The following is a 16,510-nucleotide window of genomic DNA, read 5'->3' on the forward strand; positions in this document are numbered from 1 at the left end:
TAGTCTGGGATTTAAGATTTGGGCTACAGAGGGGCGCCTGGGTGGTACAGCGGTTAAGCGTCTGCCTTCGGCTCAGGGCGTGATCCCGGCCTTATGGGATCGAGCCCCACATCAGGCTCCTCTGCTGTGAGCCTGTTTTTTCCTCTCCCACTCCCCCTGCTTGTGTTCCCTCTCTCGCTGGCTGTCTCTATCTCTGTCAGATAAATAAATAAAATTTAAAAAAAAAAAAAAGATTTGGGCTACAGAAAAGCCGTAATTGCCCATGACCTGAATTCCAGGTCCGTCGTCACCCGGCATCACCTAAGTTCAGCCTTTCGAACTAGCGAAGATCTCTCTATGTGGTAGTTTTTTCTCATAATTTGGGGCATTTTCCAGAAAGTGCTGTCAGTCTTGCGTTTGGAGTCATAGCCACCAAACTACGGGTTCTTTCTCTTTTAATTGAAGCACATTTAACTAACTGTTTGCTAAACACCTGTTGCTGGAGAATGGTGGGGCAATCAATATTATCCCTGTGCTCAGCGAGCTTTGGTTCCTTTGCGGGAAGCTCAGACACCTCCCTGACCAAAAGGCTGTGTTCAGTAAGTTTCCTGTGAACTATATGGGGTTCTGCTTGAACTCAGAGGAAGGAACACTCGTTTTGGGGCTTTAGGTATCAGGGAGGGCTTCCTGGAGGAGGGAGCATATGAATGAGACTTCAGAAGGCAGAGAGGAAGGTGGGCTAGTGGGGCTTAGGGAGCCGCTGTAGGACACAGGGCAGTGGGAGTCAATAAGAGGCCCAGAGAGGAAGGGAACTGTTTGGGGGATGCAGTGGAAGGTCTGGTCGGACCCACATAGCTGAATTATAGGAAGTAGATTGTAGAAGTGGGTTGGACTTGCTTTGGGAGGGCCTTGAATGCTAGGCTTTGTAGCTTGTACGTCGTCACAAAGGCTACAGGATGCCGAAACAAGTTTTGGAGCCAGCGATGCTCTGTACACAGAGGGACCCTAGGAAGGTTATTCTGATGGCTGTGTGGTCTGCTGGGCTGGACCAAGATGAAATTTAGGGGGAGAGAAGTTTGGGAAGGGAGGGACGGAGAGATAGGAGACTGTGAACTGGGAAAATGGATTTTTGGAAAGTTCATGATGGGAGGGTCTTTTGGGTTTGGCAACGTCGAGAGTGAAATGAAAGCTGGGGAAGGGGATGATTAAGGGTGACTCGAGGAGGCTTTTGTGCCTTAATAACTAGGGGAGTGACGACATCATTGCCAGAAACATGAAACTCATTTTGGAAATTTTAACTGGGGCAAAAGGAGGATTTGTTTGGGGTTCAGACGAGATGGAGGTGGCGGTGGGACATCTGGCAAATGTATCCAGCAGGCCATTAGTAACAAGGCAGCTTTTGGGAGTCCCTTGGTCAGCCTGGGTACAGGAGATCTAGGCCCTTAAAGGTCAGCAGAAAATACTGGCCCAAAAGATATGGAGAGATTAGGCTGAATCAAACCTTTGATTATGAGGTCTCTGCTCACTTGATTCAACAGAGGGCTCCATGGACCCCACCTCCTCGGAATTTTCAAGGGAGGCCCATACGCACCATGTTACCTTTAGTGTGTGATGTGGCTGGAGTCCTGCATTCTCATTAGCTAGAGTTTACATTAGTGTCCAAACTTCTCGTAGGGCAGCTGGTCAACCCCTACCTCCCCCACCCCTCTCCAGCGGAAACTGGCCTCTGTTTCCTGAGTCTCTGAGTGCATGGCAGGGAAGGTGGGATGCTTGTGTGTGCTCTCAGGGACAGTGATATTGACCCCTTCGGCTTGACCCATGCCTCAGGAAACCCCTAGTAAAGAGTTTATGGAGGCAGAAGGTGGCACAACCTCACTCATCATGTTTACATTCACAAAGCCGATTTTGTAACTTCTGTTCCCCTTGAGGCTGCTTTCAATCTTCACTTCCACTTTGCTCTCCCTGGATGGGCAGACTGGAAGCAGGGAGTGGGGCAAACGTTGTTCACTGTTACTCGGGAGAAATCCCAACGGCACAGAGGAAGGAGATCAGTCAGGGGCTTTGCTATTATTGAGAGCCTTGCCAGGCAAAGCCCATTCATTGCGACGGGGCCAACGTACGGAGCCTTACAAATACCAGTTCTGGGTCCAGACTGGGTGGGAGGGGAGGTGGCCTGCAAGATGATGACAAGATTTTCTGTAGGGCCTGGCCTGCTATTAGGTGACTCAGTGTATTTCCCAGGACTTCAGCCAGGAGGTGGGGACAAGAGTTGCAGACTTTGTTTTCTCCTCTGGGGTGGGACTGCTGGGTCTTGGCAGGAGGTCCACAGGAAGGCCTCCCTGCCTAATTACCTCTCTGCCTGTGATCTCATCGGCCATAGCACAGCTTCCGGACAGGGAAGCAGAGCCCCAGATCCTGAAAGAGCTTCCTCTGTGTTCCCCAGGTCACTGGGCTTGGACAAAGACCTGCTTGGGTTTAAACTCCAGCTCCCCAGGGCCTCGGTTTTGCAATATATATGGCTTGAGGTAATAATTCCAGGCTCACAAGCTGCTTGTGAGGACTGAGGGAGGTAATTTTTTAAATGCACTTAGCACAGTGCTCTAGCCCAATAAATGGTAGTTATTATTAATAGACCCCCTAAGTGAGTGGTTATAGTGTGGTTTCTGGAATTAAACAATCCAGACTAGCTGGGTTTGGATCTTGAGTCCTCTTTTTTCCTAGTTGATTGACCTTGGACGACGTTATTTTGCTGACTCTCAGTTTCCTCACTGGTAAAATGGGAATTTTAACAGTTCATTAAACTACAAAAACCAAGCATTCTGCAAAATTACTAGTGCATACACACGGCACAAGAAAAGGGAACTACTCTTCCTGTCATTATCATGGTCTTTTCAACTCTCTATTTTTCACAGGCTAGTTCAAGGTGCTATCCTTCCTGCAAACCCCATTCATCACGTCTCCAATTTTTATTGATTTGGACATCTTTTACAACCCATCTTGCATTGTTCCCATTTAGGTCCATTTCCTCAAAAACATAACTGGACCTCCCAACCTCAACTTGCTTTCACCTTGAGGCCTGTCTTTCACATGATTATCCCTTCCAAAACACCCACAGATCCAATCCCGATAGCACTGACATCAGAGATAATTACACTGCACATTATGCAGTAAAAGTTCCTAGCGTTGCTTTTTAAAACAGCTCGGTTCAAGTTTCTGCTCCCCAAGCAGTTGCTCATCCTCATCTCTCCCCTTTCTGAGCTGAGTAACCCCTCAGGCCTCTTCCCTCTCGGGTCCCCTACGATGCCAGGCTTCAGGGGCCCCAGGGGGATACACCCACAAATAAATATACGCTTAGATATGCAAAATACGTAAGTGGATGTATCTGTATTCCCCCCATGAATCCGTTCATTCTGATCAACAAGTATTTGAGTGCCCACTTTATGTCCAAGCTCCCTGCTGGGATGAGAAAGACCTAGAAGGGTCCAGCTCTCACGGAATTTACAATCTGCCGGAGGAAGACAAATCTGGGCATACAATGTCAGCTGGAGGGAGTGCCATAAACCTCACGCAGGTCTCAGGGGAATGACGAGGGGGACGAGGATACCCCTATTATTCTGCGGGGTGCCCTGGGGTGCCCTCCCAGATGAGAACAGAGCCCTGAGACAGACACTCGAGGGACCTCGGTGGCTGAAAGACGGGAAGGCGAGAGGATGTCACCGCCACCCCGCCGGGGGCGTCACTTCCCTCAACCGCTCAGCGCTTTTGGGGGAACCGCGGGGTCCGGGGGCGCCTGCGCAGAGACCGCCGCCAGCCTGACGTCAGCGCGCCGGGCCCGGCCCGTCTCGTCCCCCTCCCACCGCGTGACGCCATCCCTGCCGCAGCCCCGCCCCGGCCGCGCGCCCGCTCGCGCGCATGCTCCGGGCCCCGCCCCCGTGCGTCACAGAATGGCCTCGGACACCCAGGCGGCCCCTGACGTGTCGGGGAGGAGCCGGGCGCCGAGGTGCGCGGAGTGGAGCTCTGGGCTGCGGAGGGGAGCGGAGCCGAGCGGCTGGGCGGGCCTGGCCAGGCCAGCGGAGGGGAGACGTCGGTCGAGCGGCGGCGAACATGCGCTTTTGACACATTGGAGGTAAGCCGGCGGTGCAGGGCCGCACCCGAGGGGGCCGAGCCGGTTGGCGGCGCCGAGGCCTGTCCCCGGGGAACCCGCCGGGCCCGCGGGTCGGGTGCGAGGCCCCGCCGGGCCGGGCCCGGGCTCTGGGGGCGGCCAGTCTGGGGCGACTGTTCCAACCGCTCTAACTGCCCCCCCACACCCTTGCTCGCCCGGGTCCGAGGTGTGGCCCACGGGAAGGGGGGGCTGCCGGAGGGGAGTGAGCCCCGCGGCCGGGGCGGGGGATGCGCGGACGCAGGCTGGGACGTGGCACCGCGGACCGGGGCGCTGGTGGCAGCGGCGCGCCCAGCCCTCCCCCGCCTCCCCCGAGCGCCCTCGGCGGGCAGGGCTGTCGGCCGGCTAGGGTTTCCAGCTCTCGGGGCCTCTCCCCGCTGGGGGCGGCGGCGGAAGCGGCCCACGTCGGGCTCCGGTGGCATCCCCGTGACTCCCCGCCCCTCCTGGAGTTCGCAAAAGTGTCCCCAGACGGGTTCGGGTTGCCTGTGCTCGCCGTTTTGTTTCTTTCTTTCTTTTTTTGCTGGTAAGCAACGAAGTAACCTTTTAAGTTTTGCCGAGGCAGTGAGGGTTCTTTCGGTGCTGATAATGACATTCCAATTCTGCGGCGCCTTGACGCATTTCAGAACACTCCTTGTTATCTCTTGAACCTCATCACCTGCGGTTGTGCTTGCTTCTGTTACCTCCATTTGACGGATGGCGAAATTGAGCCCGGGTGGGGTGGGTGGGGGAGTAAGTGATTTATGGAGTACTTTGGATTTTACCAGTTGGTGAATGGCTTCGTTTGGATCAGAATTTACGTCTCTAGCCTCGAAATTACGGGGTGTGTGTGTGTATGTGATTTTTATACCCTTCTCAGCTAGAAAGCACAGCAGAAAATTTGACTTGCCGAAAATACGCCAGAAGCTAGTAGAAAGAAGATGCATTCGAATATCTTTGAGCAGACTCACTTGAGATAAGAACTGCTACTCGGTCGTTGGGAAAATCCTACTCTGTCTGAAACGTTCATGGGTCGCTGGCTAATTGTTCTGTCTCATAAATTGTGTTGCTCTTAATCCCCTTCTGAAGTAGGGTAATGGCTTTGCTAAATCATGAGGTGTGGTACGTGCAGCATTAAGTCATGGGTTGAAGAGAAGTAAAGGGGAGCGGAGGAAGATGTCTCTTCTGAATTTTTATTAGAATTAATATTTAAAGTTGAGAGATTATAAGTAACAAAGAAAACCTTGGGCTGGCCCTCGTTGGAGGTTGACCTGGTCCACGTAGCAGTTGCTGAATCTTACGGAGCTGTTCTTTCTCAGGTCACTGTAGACTTATTAAATAAATTGAAGTTGGATAAGGGAAATTCAGAATAAGTGGAAACCTCAGTAAAAACTTAGATCTGGCTTTCCTGACATCTGCAAAACTTACTTTTATTCTCATTTTAAGTCATGCTGAGATAAATGTGGTTACTACAACTTAAAATGACTTCTGACATAAGTTCCTGATCGCTTCCTGAGATAGAGGAAGAAATTTGATGGTCAGGACTGAAAGGGAGATCGTATTTATGATCAACTTTGAAAAGGAAAAAAATTCTGTAAATGTCACCCTTAGAAGTAGATGATTTGGGTTCAGAGGCACGTATCACCTACAGTGAGTTCCAGAAGGACTCTCTCAATCTCAGTCGATACTACAACTATTAATAGGTTGGCAATATCACTTGAGATGGATTTTCTTAACCGTTGTGCAAAAAGTAGCTTCTCCAGAAGTTTAGCATTTTAGACGGACTGTTTTACACCCAGATGAGTTCATTTGTCAGTTACCATCTGAAGGTCACGTACAGTGTGATAATACCCCATGTGAAAGTTGTCATATTTTTTGAGATCCATACTCCTATCTGTATGAGACATGGTATTGAAGGGAGATTTGGGTAGCAAGGGAGAGTACATAATTATCTGCTTTCATTTCAGCCTCAGAAGATTATCAGTCTATCATTAAAGCTTTTTAAAAAATGTTTTTAGCAGTGAATTTTTCCATATTGGCTAACTTTCTGTAGCCTTAATATCTCCAGTTACATAGTTTCAAATAACGCAGTGAACCCATCCTCCCACTGTAACCTGAAGCAAACTGAACAGACTGTCTTTACAGCCGAGAGAAGATCTTTTTGAGTATCTGCAGTGGTAGCAAATTTTGGTCATTTGTAAAAATTCTGATTTTTGGAAAGGGTATTTCTGATGAATAAAATCAGAGTGATAGAGCTGGATAATAAGGCTGAGGTGTGACCACAAAGAAATAACTTTTTTTCTGTTTTTTTTTCATTTTTAATCTGCCTCTTCAAGGCTATTCCGAAAGAGGTTTTAAAAAAAATGTTTTCAGGAATGGTGGTATCACTGGACTATGTGTATAGCTTCTGGAAGAGATTAAGGAATCATTTGTATCTTCTAAATTCTGAAGCACATTTATTTTGTAGTCATGCTTGAGGTTCATTACTGAACTAATATTTTTTTCACAATTTAATAAAATTTATGCTGCATTTACTATGTGCCAGGCTCTGTACTAAGTACTTTACAAATATTAATTCCCCTAATCTTCATAACAGCCCTATTTTAATTATTATCCCCATTGTGCAGGTGAGGCGGGGGGGGGGCACAGAGTGGTTGAGTAACTTGCCCAAGGTCATCCAGCCAGTGAGTAGAGGAGTCTGGCCCGGGGTTTGTGCTCTCCACTACTACAGCGGTGTTGCTTCTATCCCTTGTTTCCAGGTCGAATGTTTTTAATTGATTTCTTCTGGAAAAGGTGATGGTCATTTTAGTAAAAGGTTTCAGTTGTAGATTATACTGTTTGAGGGGCCAATAAACAAGTTGTAAAGTGGCCTGTTAATTGGAAAAATGGGAGTCAACTTTCAGTTCACATAAGATTCAGCAAGAAAATAGGAGATGCACGTGTGAAATAAAAGCACATATTAAAGTAGTTTTGCTAGTGTTATTTGGCACTGAACTAAGTAATTGGATAGGGAGGGCACAAGAATAGAGCTAGATATTGAAAAAGTTTCGCAGGGAAGTCTATTTATAACCCAAGTCATCAGGGAATATTGATGGAAACGTTCGTGATTGTGTTAAGAATATGGCCCTATTTAGGCAACAAAAATCAAGGACGAATGGATACTTTATAGTACACCCGGAAGTGTAAACAGATTATTCAGGGAATCTACTTAGCTAAGTGCTCTTCAATGTCATAACTACTTATAAGTCTTCTGATACTGAATAAAGGGCCAATGTCAACAGAGCAGTCTCACCCTGAAGAGTTTCACATTGGGCATGTGAATGATAACGTTTTTAAATTAAAAACTGTGGAGCCAATCCTTCTACAAACAAACTCTATTTGTAGAAGGATTGGCTCCATGTTAAAATACATTCAAGTAAATGTTAGATGCAAGGACGGCAGCAAATAGTCATTATGAACTTCTGTAAGGACTCTGGCCTGTGGACCACACAGCCCACCACTAGCAGTTGCTGCCTAGTAATAGGAACAGTACTGAAAACGTTAAAAGTATCTTACCCGTGAATAGAATGTTGAAATACTGAAGAGGCTCCAGTCACCGAATTCCAGAAAGACATATATGTAATCTAGAGAGGGTCCAAAGCATGAGAGCAGCATAGTTAAGGGACCAAGATGGCTGCCACTTGACTATAAGCTACAAGACAAAAAGTATTCACTTTGAGAAGACCAAGGCTGCGAAGTATTATCATCGAAGTACAAAATTAGGCTTAAAAAATAATACAGACCCGTACACCGAATCCTAGAACCTTGCAGAGGAGCAACACACGACAGTTATGGCAAATTTAAGGCCAAAAAGAGGAAATTCACCGATGGCTATAAAATATGGAACTTGTCTCAGATGCATAAAGTAATATAAAGTCAGCTAATTAGGAATTTTAGACTTGAGATATTTAATTTAAAAATGTTGTATATAAGTGTCAAGACCTTTACTGTGTTTTCATTTCTCTGGAGTTTTCACTTGCTGTTTTTCAAGATTTTAAGTAATCCCTATACCCAAAATGGGGCTTGAACTCACAACCCTGAGATCAAGAGTCACACCCTCCCCTGACTGAGCCAGCCAGGTGCCCCCACTTGCATTTTTCCTTATTGACCCAAGAGCGATGTGTGTTCATCGCAACCTCAGGTGTATCCAGCTTCCCAGACTGTTACACCGGACTCCTTGTTTTACTGGAGCCACCCATCTGGCTGAGGGTGGGCTGGGCTTCCTCTGGGGACTTCTCTTCCTTGCAGTCTTAAGTTGGAGTCCCTGTTTCTTGCACCCCATGCTGCCCTGCCTCGGTTTTCTCGGCCTTCTGTAACTATCTCAGGAAGTGTGTGGGAGGTCAGCCTCCTCCTGAGTTCTTGCAGGAGAAAAATTCTCTCATTGTCTGTGAATTACCTGTTTCCTCTCAGTGCAGTAGGTGCTAGGATTTTCTTATTCACGCTCCTGGATTTTCTCATTTGTCTGCTGTTCTTGGTTGTCCATTTATATTTAAGACCGAAGGGCTGGATGGTGTTTATTTTAGGTAGCAAGTGTGTGGTGGTGTCTCCAAGGCTCTCCCCAGTGAGTCCCATCCGCTCCCTGTTCTTTGGGGTGGAGCCTGTATGGCGCTTTTCAAGTGACTGTGAATGTGGCTTGGCGTGCATCAGACTGATAATTTTGTCTAGCCGGGAATGATAGGCTTTGTAATCCTGATTTAATACGTGGTGGTGCGTTGTGAGGTAGAAATAAACTGCCCGCGAGGTTTTCTTACGCCATTCCTGAAATAGGAATTAGATCTTAATAAAGGAAAGCAGTGCTTTGGAAAGTAAAGACGGAATAATGAAAGAAAGGTTATAAGTCGTTTCAAACATTTGTTGTTGAATTTCTACCGTGTTCCGTGTTTCTGGTGATGCAGAGGGATTTATAAATAAGACACTGGTCCAGCCCTCAAGGAACTAGCTGGAGAGACTTACCCTTTCATTTTTCTATAAGTATTTCTTATTTGAGCTAGAATCAGTAGCAGCAAACTTTGCTTCTTGTGTCCCTGTGATCTTCATAACATTTTATAAAACCATAATTGATTGGATTGTGTATCAAAAACGGAGTATTTGAACTGCTCATTGATAGTGGTTGCCAGTGTTCACATAGTGCATCTACCCAGGTGTGAGGAACTGTGCCCACGAGGTTCTTCAGGGCTGGATCCATAGATTTCAGATGAAACCGACATTTTTTGGGGGGGGGGCATTTTTGGGAAAGACCTTATGGAGAGCATTCAAGGGACAGTGATTGTTGCCTCACCTTGAGATGCGTCTCTGTGCTGTAATTAGAACTTCATCTGAATTGTTAATATGAAATCTGCCCCTTCCCTCAAGGAGACTGAGGCAGAAACTCTTCAGAGCTATTGAAACCACGTGGCGATGCCTTCGGGGGTTTTGGATATTCTTTTGAGATACAAATACTTCTGGACCAGCCTCATCCTCACTGACACCTTAGTACAAATTGTAGCTATAAATAAAATTAGCCCTACAACTGGGGAAGTAGAATGGGAATCGGAAACTGTGATAAAGGGATAGGATTGTAAAATTGATCTGTAATACTTAGTAGTCAGTACGCAGACTTGAAGAAACCTGTCATCTGGTCCAGACTCTCTTTGGATGAGAAAAAGGAGACCTTGAGAGGTTAAGCAGTGGCTTAAGGAGTTTAATGGCAGAACCGGAGCCCTAGAGCCCGGTCTGGGCAGGACTCCCCGCTCTGCATTGGGCCCTGACGGCATGTCCTAGAGTAGAGTGGCACAGCCAGGAGTGTGCCAGTGGAGGGCTGATGGCATTGGAGGAGGGCCCACCTGGGCACCAAGTGCTCGTCCAGTACTTAGCGTCTGACACGTAGCAGTTGCTCAGTAAATGCTGGATAGCATTAATACTTTCTCTGAGCCAGCTGTTAGCTTGGTGCCGTGAAGGGTTGCAAGGCATGTCAAGAATTCGTCTCTTTTCAGAGAACTCTGAGGCTGATTATTAATTTCAGATAATTGGAAGATTGACATGCCGAAAATCAGAGAAGGTGGGGTGGTCAGGAAAGACTCGGACGAAACAGAACACGGCAGTCAGCCTCAAACTAAGTGTATCATATGTTAATATTATTCAGCGAGAAATCGCTCTCGTGCCTCTTTGGCATATCCACCCTGAAGCTGGAGTTTCCGGTCTGTGACTTCTTGCTCAGCCTTTATGAGTGAAGTGTGCTGTGTGAACTCTGGTTTCTATTAATTTACTTGTAAAGCTGCTCTTTAGTTCTTGCTGCCCTGTATGGATTCGGTTGATTCAATTTTGGTTTAGCTTAGCTAATATTATTGAGTGTCTGCTGTTGTGCAGACACTGTGCTGGGTCGAAATAATAATACACAGCCTCACGGGGATACAGGTCGAAGCAAAGGCATCACTGTGTGGTAGGTCTATTCAGGAAAGCAAGTGTGGGGTATAATGATAGGCAAGAGTGTGGGAGATTTCAGTGCTGTCTGGGTGAGGGCAGGAAAGGCTTTCTGGAAAAGATGACAGCTAGGTTTTAAAGGACAAGTAGGAGCTTTCCAAATGCTCAAGGAAGGGAGAGCCGTTCCAGGTAGAGGAAACATCCAGACCTGAAAGAGAATGTCGTGTTGAGACAATTTTAAACAGTATTGCTGGAATATAAAGTGGGATGCTTGGGGAGGGGGTTGTAGGAGGGAAGGCAGACATTTTGCTCTAGGCATGAATGCAGAGTGAGCCCAGTGTCCTTGGTATTTCATTTTCTGGCCAGCCAATTGGGGTTTTTAGGTGGTCAGTCCAAATGTGAGGTCATAGATATTCCACCCCCCTCCCACGCTTTGGGAGAGCAACCACAATGAGAGAACATTGAAGTTGGGGGTTAGTGAACTTACGGAGGAAGCTTTGGTCTTGTAATTAAGTTTTTAGAAATGTAATAATAACAGTACATTATGGAGAATGTGGTACCCGATTTCCTAGCGTGGTCGCCTGGCATGAAATGTTTCAGATAGGTCTTTTGAAGCAGTTGTACAGCAGGGAAGGACACGCAGTAGGACCATCAGCTCGGACAGTAAACTTGTTTCTGTCACTTGATTCCCAGAAGACCAGCTGGCTGTAACCCAGCTGCTGGGGCCCAGGGTGCTAGACGATTCTGTGGTGCCAGTTCACTTAGAACCTAGTGCCTCGACCCAAAGTGCTTCATGTGCCTTTATAGCCGAGCACGTTGGGGAGCTCTTCTCCTGTCCTGACGTCCTCCACGGTCCTGGTGGTCCCTGAGGTTGGGGCGGTAAAGTGATTTATGTGTCTAGTTATCCACTCGCAGAATCTGTCATGTTTAACTCCCTCCAGAATGCTGATTTAATGTCCCAGATTTTATACTTTTATAGATTCCTGTGTTCTCTCTTTGTTTTTAATATTTTTATTTTTTGTGGTTTATTTCGTTTTTAATAGCTGTCATTGAATGATTGATTGAGTGTAAGCTCTCTGCCTAGTGTGGGGCTTGAATTCATGCCCCCCGAAGTCAAGAGTTGCACCCTCCACCAACAGAGACAGCCAGGTGCCCCTGTTCTCTATTTAACTTGTCTTTAATATTTCACAGGCTTTCTTGATCATGGATGGTGAGGATATACCAGATTTTTCGAGTTTAAAGGAGGAAACTGCTTACTGGAAGGAACTTTCCATGAAGTATAAACAAAGGTAATATTGAAAAGCATCCTGAAAATGGGGGGGGCATTTGGATTATACCAACTCTAGCAATTTTATTTATTTAGCTATCTATTTATTTATTTACTGTAAAGCTAAATTTAAATTTTCAGATTTAGGTTTGGGATTCTGGAAATAGTCATAGCATTGCTGTATTTGAATAGTATGAAAATGCCATAAATCTTTATTACTCAAATTATTAAAACAGTAAGAAAACATCATGTTTGTGATTTCTTCTGGTAGTTTACCCCCTTTCATGCTTACTGCGTTTGGCCGTCCTTGGCCTGCTGTGTGTGCCCTCATTCCGCCTCCTCGTGTGGTCTCTGGAGATTCCGATGAGCTGTGTCGGGCACACACAGCAAACTCGAGTTCTCTCCAGGCGAGTGCTGTCTGTGTCAGGAGCCAGCAGAGCTGTGGAGGGGGCAAGAAGAGTTTCAGGGGCTGTGGAGCATTTTATAAACTCTCACTTATTTTAATTAGTTGGGGAAGCTTTTACATAATAACCTTTGAGCAGCAAAATTTGTCTTAGATTTCTTTTTAAAACATGCTCTAACATGCACACACCTTTTCCTGCTTTGTTTTACAGAGCTTGTGATTAAACCTTCTATCACTGTTTCATTGTTACTGTTGAAGGCCGTTACTGTATTGTGCCCGTGGATCTAGAATGGGTCTGTCTGTGGCAGGAGTTCTTAATCTTTTTTGTGCCATAGATGCCTTAATAGGCTGGGGAAACCTGTGGACCCCTTCTCAGAATAACGCTTTTAAATGCATAAAATTAAATAATAGAGGGACTCCTGGGTGGCTCAGTCAGTTAAGTGTCCTGCTGTTGGTTTAGGGTCAGATCCTGACCAGGGTCCTGGGATTGAGCCCTGCCTCGGGCTCCCTGCTCAGTGGGGCGTCTGCCTGGGACTCTCTCTTTTTCTCTCTCTCTGCCCCTCCCCACCCCACTGTGTGTGCGCTCGCTCGCTCTCTCTTTCAAGTAGATAAAAATTAAAAAAAAAAATAGAACTACAAAGGAAAGCAATTGTACTGGAAAATACTTACCTAAATATTAAACGACTTTGCGGCACAGTATATGTGCTTCTTTTTTCACGCCTTAAATAAGAAGGATCTAGGGGTGAGTTTATAAAATGTGAGTCCTTTAGGCCTTTTTAGAAAAAAATTGATTTTTTAAAAAGACTTTGAGAGAGAGAAACTGAGCGAGCGGGCAGGAGCAGGGCAGAGGCAGAGGGAGAGGGACAAACAGACTCCCGGCTGAGCAGGGAGCCCAACGCGGGACCTGGTCCCAGGATCGTGACCTGAGCTGAAAGCAGACATTTAACCGACCGAGCCACCCAGCGTGTCCCCCCTTTTGGGCCTTTTAACTCACTTTCACTGAACCCCGAATATCACGTAAGAGCTGCAGGACAGACTGTCTTTATCGCGTAGTATATTTTATGGTAGTGCCGGCATTCAGGCGAAAGTATTGAACTGATAGGTAATCCTCTTCAGGCTGACCCTGGGGTCCCTGCTCTAAGTCCTCTTTCCCACTCTGTCTGTGATCAGCTTCCAGGAAGCTCGGGACGAGCTGGCTGAATTCCAGGAGGGAAGCAGGGAGTTGGAAGCAGAGCTGGAGGCACAGTTAGTACAGGCCGAACAAAGAAACAGAGACTTGCAAGCTGATAACCGAAGACTGAGGTGTGACGTGGAAGCATTAAAGGTAACTCTGGCTTCTGTCAAAATGAGAAATGGGGGTTTGTTTTCTTAGGTGGAGCTTAAGAGCAGCAGGCAGCAAAAAAAATAGAAAAGGCTTAAAGTGAAGTTTTGAAATAAACTTTCCTGGAACCAAGGGAAAGGGGGCATAGAGTTTAGGAGTTCACTTAGAAACTCTGTAGCTGTCAGTTTCTTAGTGATACTCGTCCTGCAATGTCATATTGTAAGTCTTGTCATCTTAAAAAGCTGCCTGCTTTGACAGATTTAAAATAATATTTATATGAAATATGCATTTGTTTTGTTATTGTTCATAGTCTCTTTAGTTTTGAAGTTTAGTTGGGGTTAAAAAAAAAACTCCTTTTTAAAAAGGGATTTCCAGGAGTGGAAGAAAATCAACCCCTTTTGCTGCTTTTCAGCACCTGCTTTAGCCAAGTGCTTGAGCCCCTTCTGTGCCCGGGGGAGCAGGGTTTGGGGAAGGCAGGTGAGAGGGAGGGCGTTGGAACTCAGGCCGATAGTCTCCTTGTTTGTGCTTCCCCTGGTCTGCGTTTAGCCTGAGAACGCAGAGCTCCTCCACCACACGTGGGGTTTCGGAGGCAATGGTTTCACTGTTTTAGTGCTTTTCAGAGAGAGGATTATTAGATTTCTTTCTGAGTGGAGTGGTTGACACTCTAAATTTATGAGTTAAGGTACTTGGAATGAGTGTATGTGTGTGTGTGTGCGTGTTTATATCATAAGGAGGAGAGGGCTGCTACTCCTCCCATCAGCTCAGATGGTGAGTGAATTCCTTGGGACCCCCCCCCATTTCTCGGGTTACTTCCTTTCTTAAGGAGAACTGCGTATTAACGACGCGCTCTCCTTCCCGTATGCACGCGTTCAGGAGAAACTAGAGCTGCAGTACGCACAGAGCTACAAGCAGGTGTCGGTGCTGGAAGATGACTTAAGTCAGACTCGGGCCATCAAGGAGCAGCTGCACAAGTACGTGAGAGAGCTGGAGCAGGCCAACGACGACCTGGAGCGCGCGAAGAGGTAAACGAAGGGCGCGTCCTTGCTAGCGTAATCGCAGCTGGCCAGCAGTGCGGAAAATCCGGCTATGTAGGCTCGGCCTGTTGCCCGGATCTTAGTCCCACAGCATCTCCTCTCGGGGTTTCATGCCCCCCTGTAACTCATCACATGGACGCTACCCCAAATCCTTATCTCCCCAGATCAAACCCTTCCAGATTTTTCTTCCCCTCTGTCCTTTTCCTCCCCTTCGGGTCCTGTGGTTGCTCCTGTTGGTTTTTCTCTAAAGCCGGTGTCCTCCAGTCCTCTGTCTCTCCCTCCGTGCTCTCAGTCCTCCCACGCTTGTCGTGGGCCCCGAGTCTCCTACCTGCAGTGTGCAGTTTCTTCCTCCCCAATCCGTCTTTACGTCCCTACTCCTCTTCATCCTCTTCAGCTTTAACACAAACCAATGGATTTTCCCAGAATACTGCCTCCCTCACGGTTGTGTGGTGCGGCCTAGAGTGGCTTGCCGTTACTGTTGGTAAGCTTCACTGTGATTATAATTCGTTGTTTCTTAACCATTCCAAACTGAATTCCTATTATTTTACGATGATTAATGTGTGAGTGACTCTTCAGTGCCTGATTCGATGCTAGAGTTGAGGATACCTTGGGTGTGACAGGTGTGGACATTTCACACCAGAAATGCGCTGGTGAAGAGAGTGTACCCGCGGCTGGGGGCATTGCGGTTGGAGCAGCTAGAGTGCCCTGGGGGAATTGGGGAAGTTCGCTGGCATTCCTGCTGAGTCTGCAAGGAGGGAAGAAGCCAGCCAGGTGAGGAGGGAACGTGAAGGCAGAGAGGCAGGGAGGCTTGGCCGACAGGACTGTTTCACTTTGACTGAAGTGTGTAGAGAGTGTGGCTGCACAGGCTGAGCCTGGAAGGTGGGCGGGGCCCGGTTGGGGAGAACCTTGCCCGCCCTCTTTGAAAGCCATTCCGGAGGCAATGAGGGGCACTTTAAGAATTTTTTAAATGAAGGAGTAACATCAGATTTTGGTTTGAAAGGATAATCCTGAGGGATTGGAAGTAGGGAGGAGGACCATTTAGGAGTGAAGCAGGTGATGGATGAAGAATTAAACCAGGGCAGGAGGTTGGAGGAGAACAGATGGGATTGAGTGACATTTTGACAGTTGATAGGACTTGATAAAATTGGCCAGGGCATTAAGAGTTCTAGCTTGAGGTTAGGGAACGTTATTTCTCTAGCAGGTAGAACACAGTGGGCGGGGGGCCCATAGTAGGTGCATGTTAACCGTTTGTTGAATAAATGAGTAAGATGAGGAATGCAGAAAGAGGAGTTGGTAGGGACCTGGGACTTGGTGTTTTAAACAAATTCTTAATTCTTAATGTACTCTAAAATTGTAAAGTTTTCTAATCTTGATTGTTCTCTGTTTAAAATCCAGTGGGGAGATATAATGTGTAATAAATGGCCTTCCTCTTAAGGAACTGTAATGAATTTTGGTGGGAATTTAAGAGAATATATTGAATGGCCCAAACTAATAGCAGAGATACTAAATGCCACCAGAGGTCAGAAGGGACTGGGATCATTCTCTTTCAACTGAGCCAGGCTTTCTAGGTCAGGAAATGCCATGAGGTAAACTAACAGTTTCCTTTTGTATTAGCTATATGCATGCTATAATTCGTGGACTCTCTATTTATTTTATTTTTTTATTTTTAGGGCAACCATAGTTTCACTGGAAGACTTTGAACAAAGGCTAAATCAGGCCATTGAACGCAATGCATTTTTAGAAAGCGAACTTGATGAAAAGGAATCTTTGTTGGTGTCCGTCCAACGGTTAAAGGATGAAGCAAGAGGTAAAGCTGAAAACTGAAAGTTTATCCTTCACCTTACTATCCCTCAGCCCGAGTTCTAAGCTAGCTTCAGGATCCGCTTTTAAAGCTGTGTACGTTTATATGCTTTTGTCAGGCACTGCACTAAGT

The 16,510-nt window shown here is 46.7% G+C and overlaps 1 protein-coding gene across 8 annotated transcripts in view; it reads left to right on the top strand.

The window, feature by feature from the left end:
• The window catches only part of NDEL1 (nudE neurodevelopment protein 1 like 1), a 54,974-nt gene that overhangs the window by 12,213 nt on the left and 26,251 nt on the right, over nucleotides 1-16,510 (top strand). For 5 of the 8 annotated variants that reach the window (XR_004621607.1, XR_004621606.1, XR_004621608.1 and 2 more), the window contains exons 1-5: nucleotides 3,943-4,105; nucleotides 11,744-11,841; nucleotides 13,393-13,546; nucleotides 14,417-14,565; nucleotides 16,248-16,384. Coding sequence is in view for 5 of the 8 variants with exons in the window: in XM_034646661.1 (XP_034502552.1) it covers nucleotides 11,756-11,841; nucleotides 13,393-13,546; nucleotides 14,417-14,565; nucleotides 16,248-16,384 (526 nt within the window). In the remaining 3 variants the exon portion in view is untranslated. Of the gene's footprint in view, nucleotides 1-3,941; nucleotides 4,106-11,743; nucleotides 11,842-13,392; nucleotides 13,547-14,416; nucleotides 14,566-16,247; nucleotides 16,385-16,510 lie in introns of those variants that run through there. The other 3 variants (XM_034646662.1, XM_034646663.1, XM_002921148.4) reach the window with 2 other exon arrangements.

This window comes from Ailuropoda melanoleuca, chromosome 17 (genome assembly GCF_002007445.2).
Source record: "Ailuropoda melanoleuca isolate Jingjing chromosome 17, ASM200744v2, whole genome shotgun sequence".
NCBI lineage: Eukaryota > Metazoa > Chordata > Mammalia > Carnivora > Ursidae > Ailuropoda > Ailuropoda melanoleuca.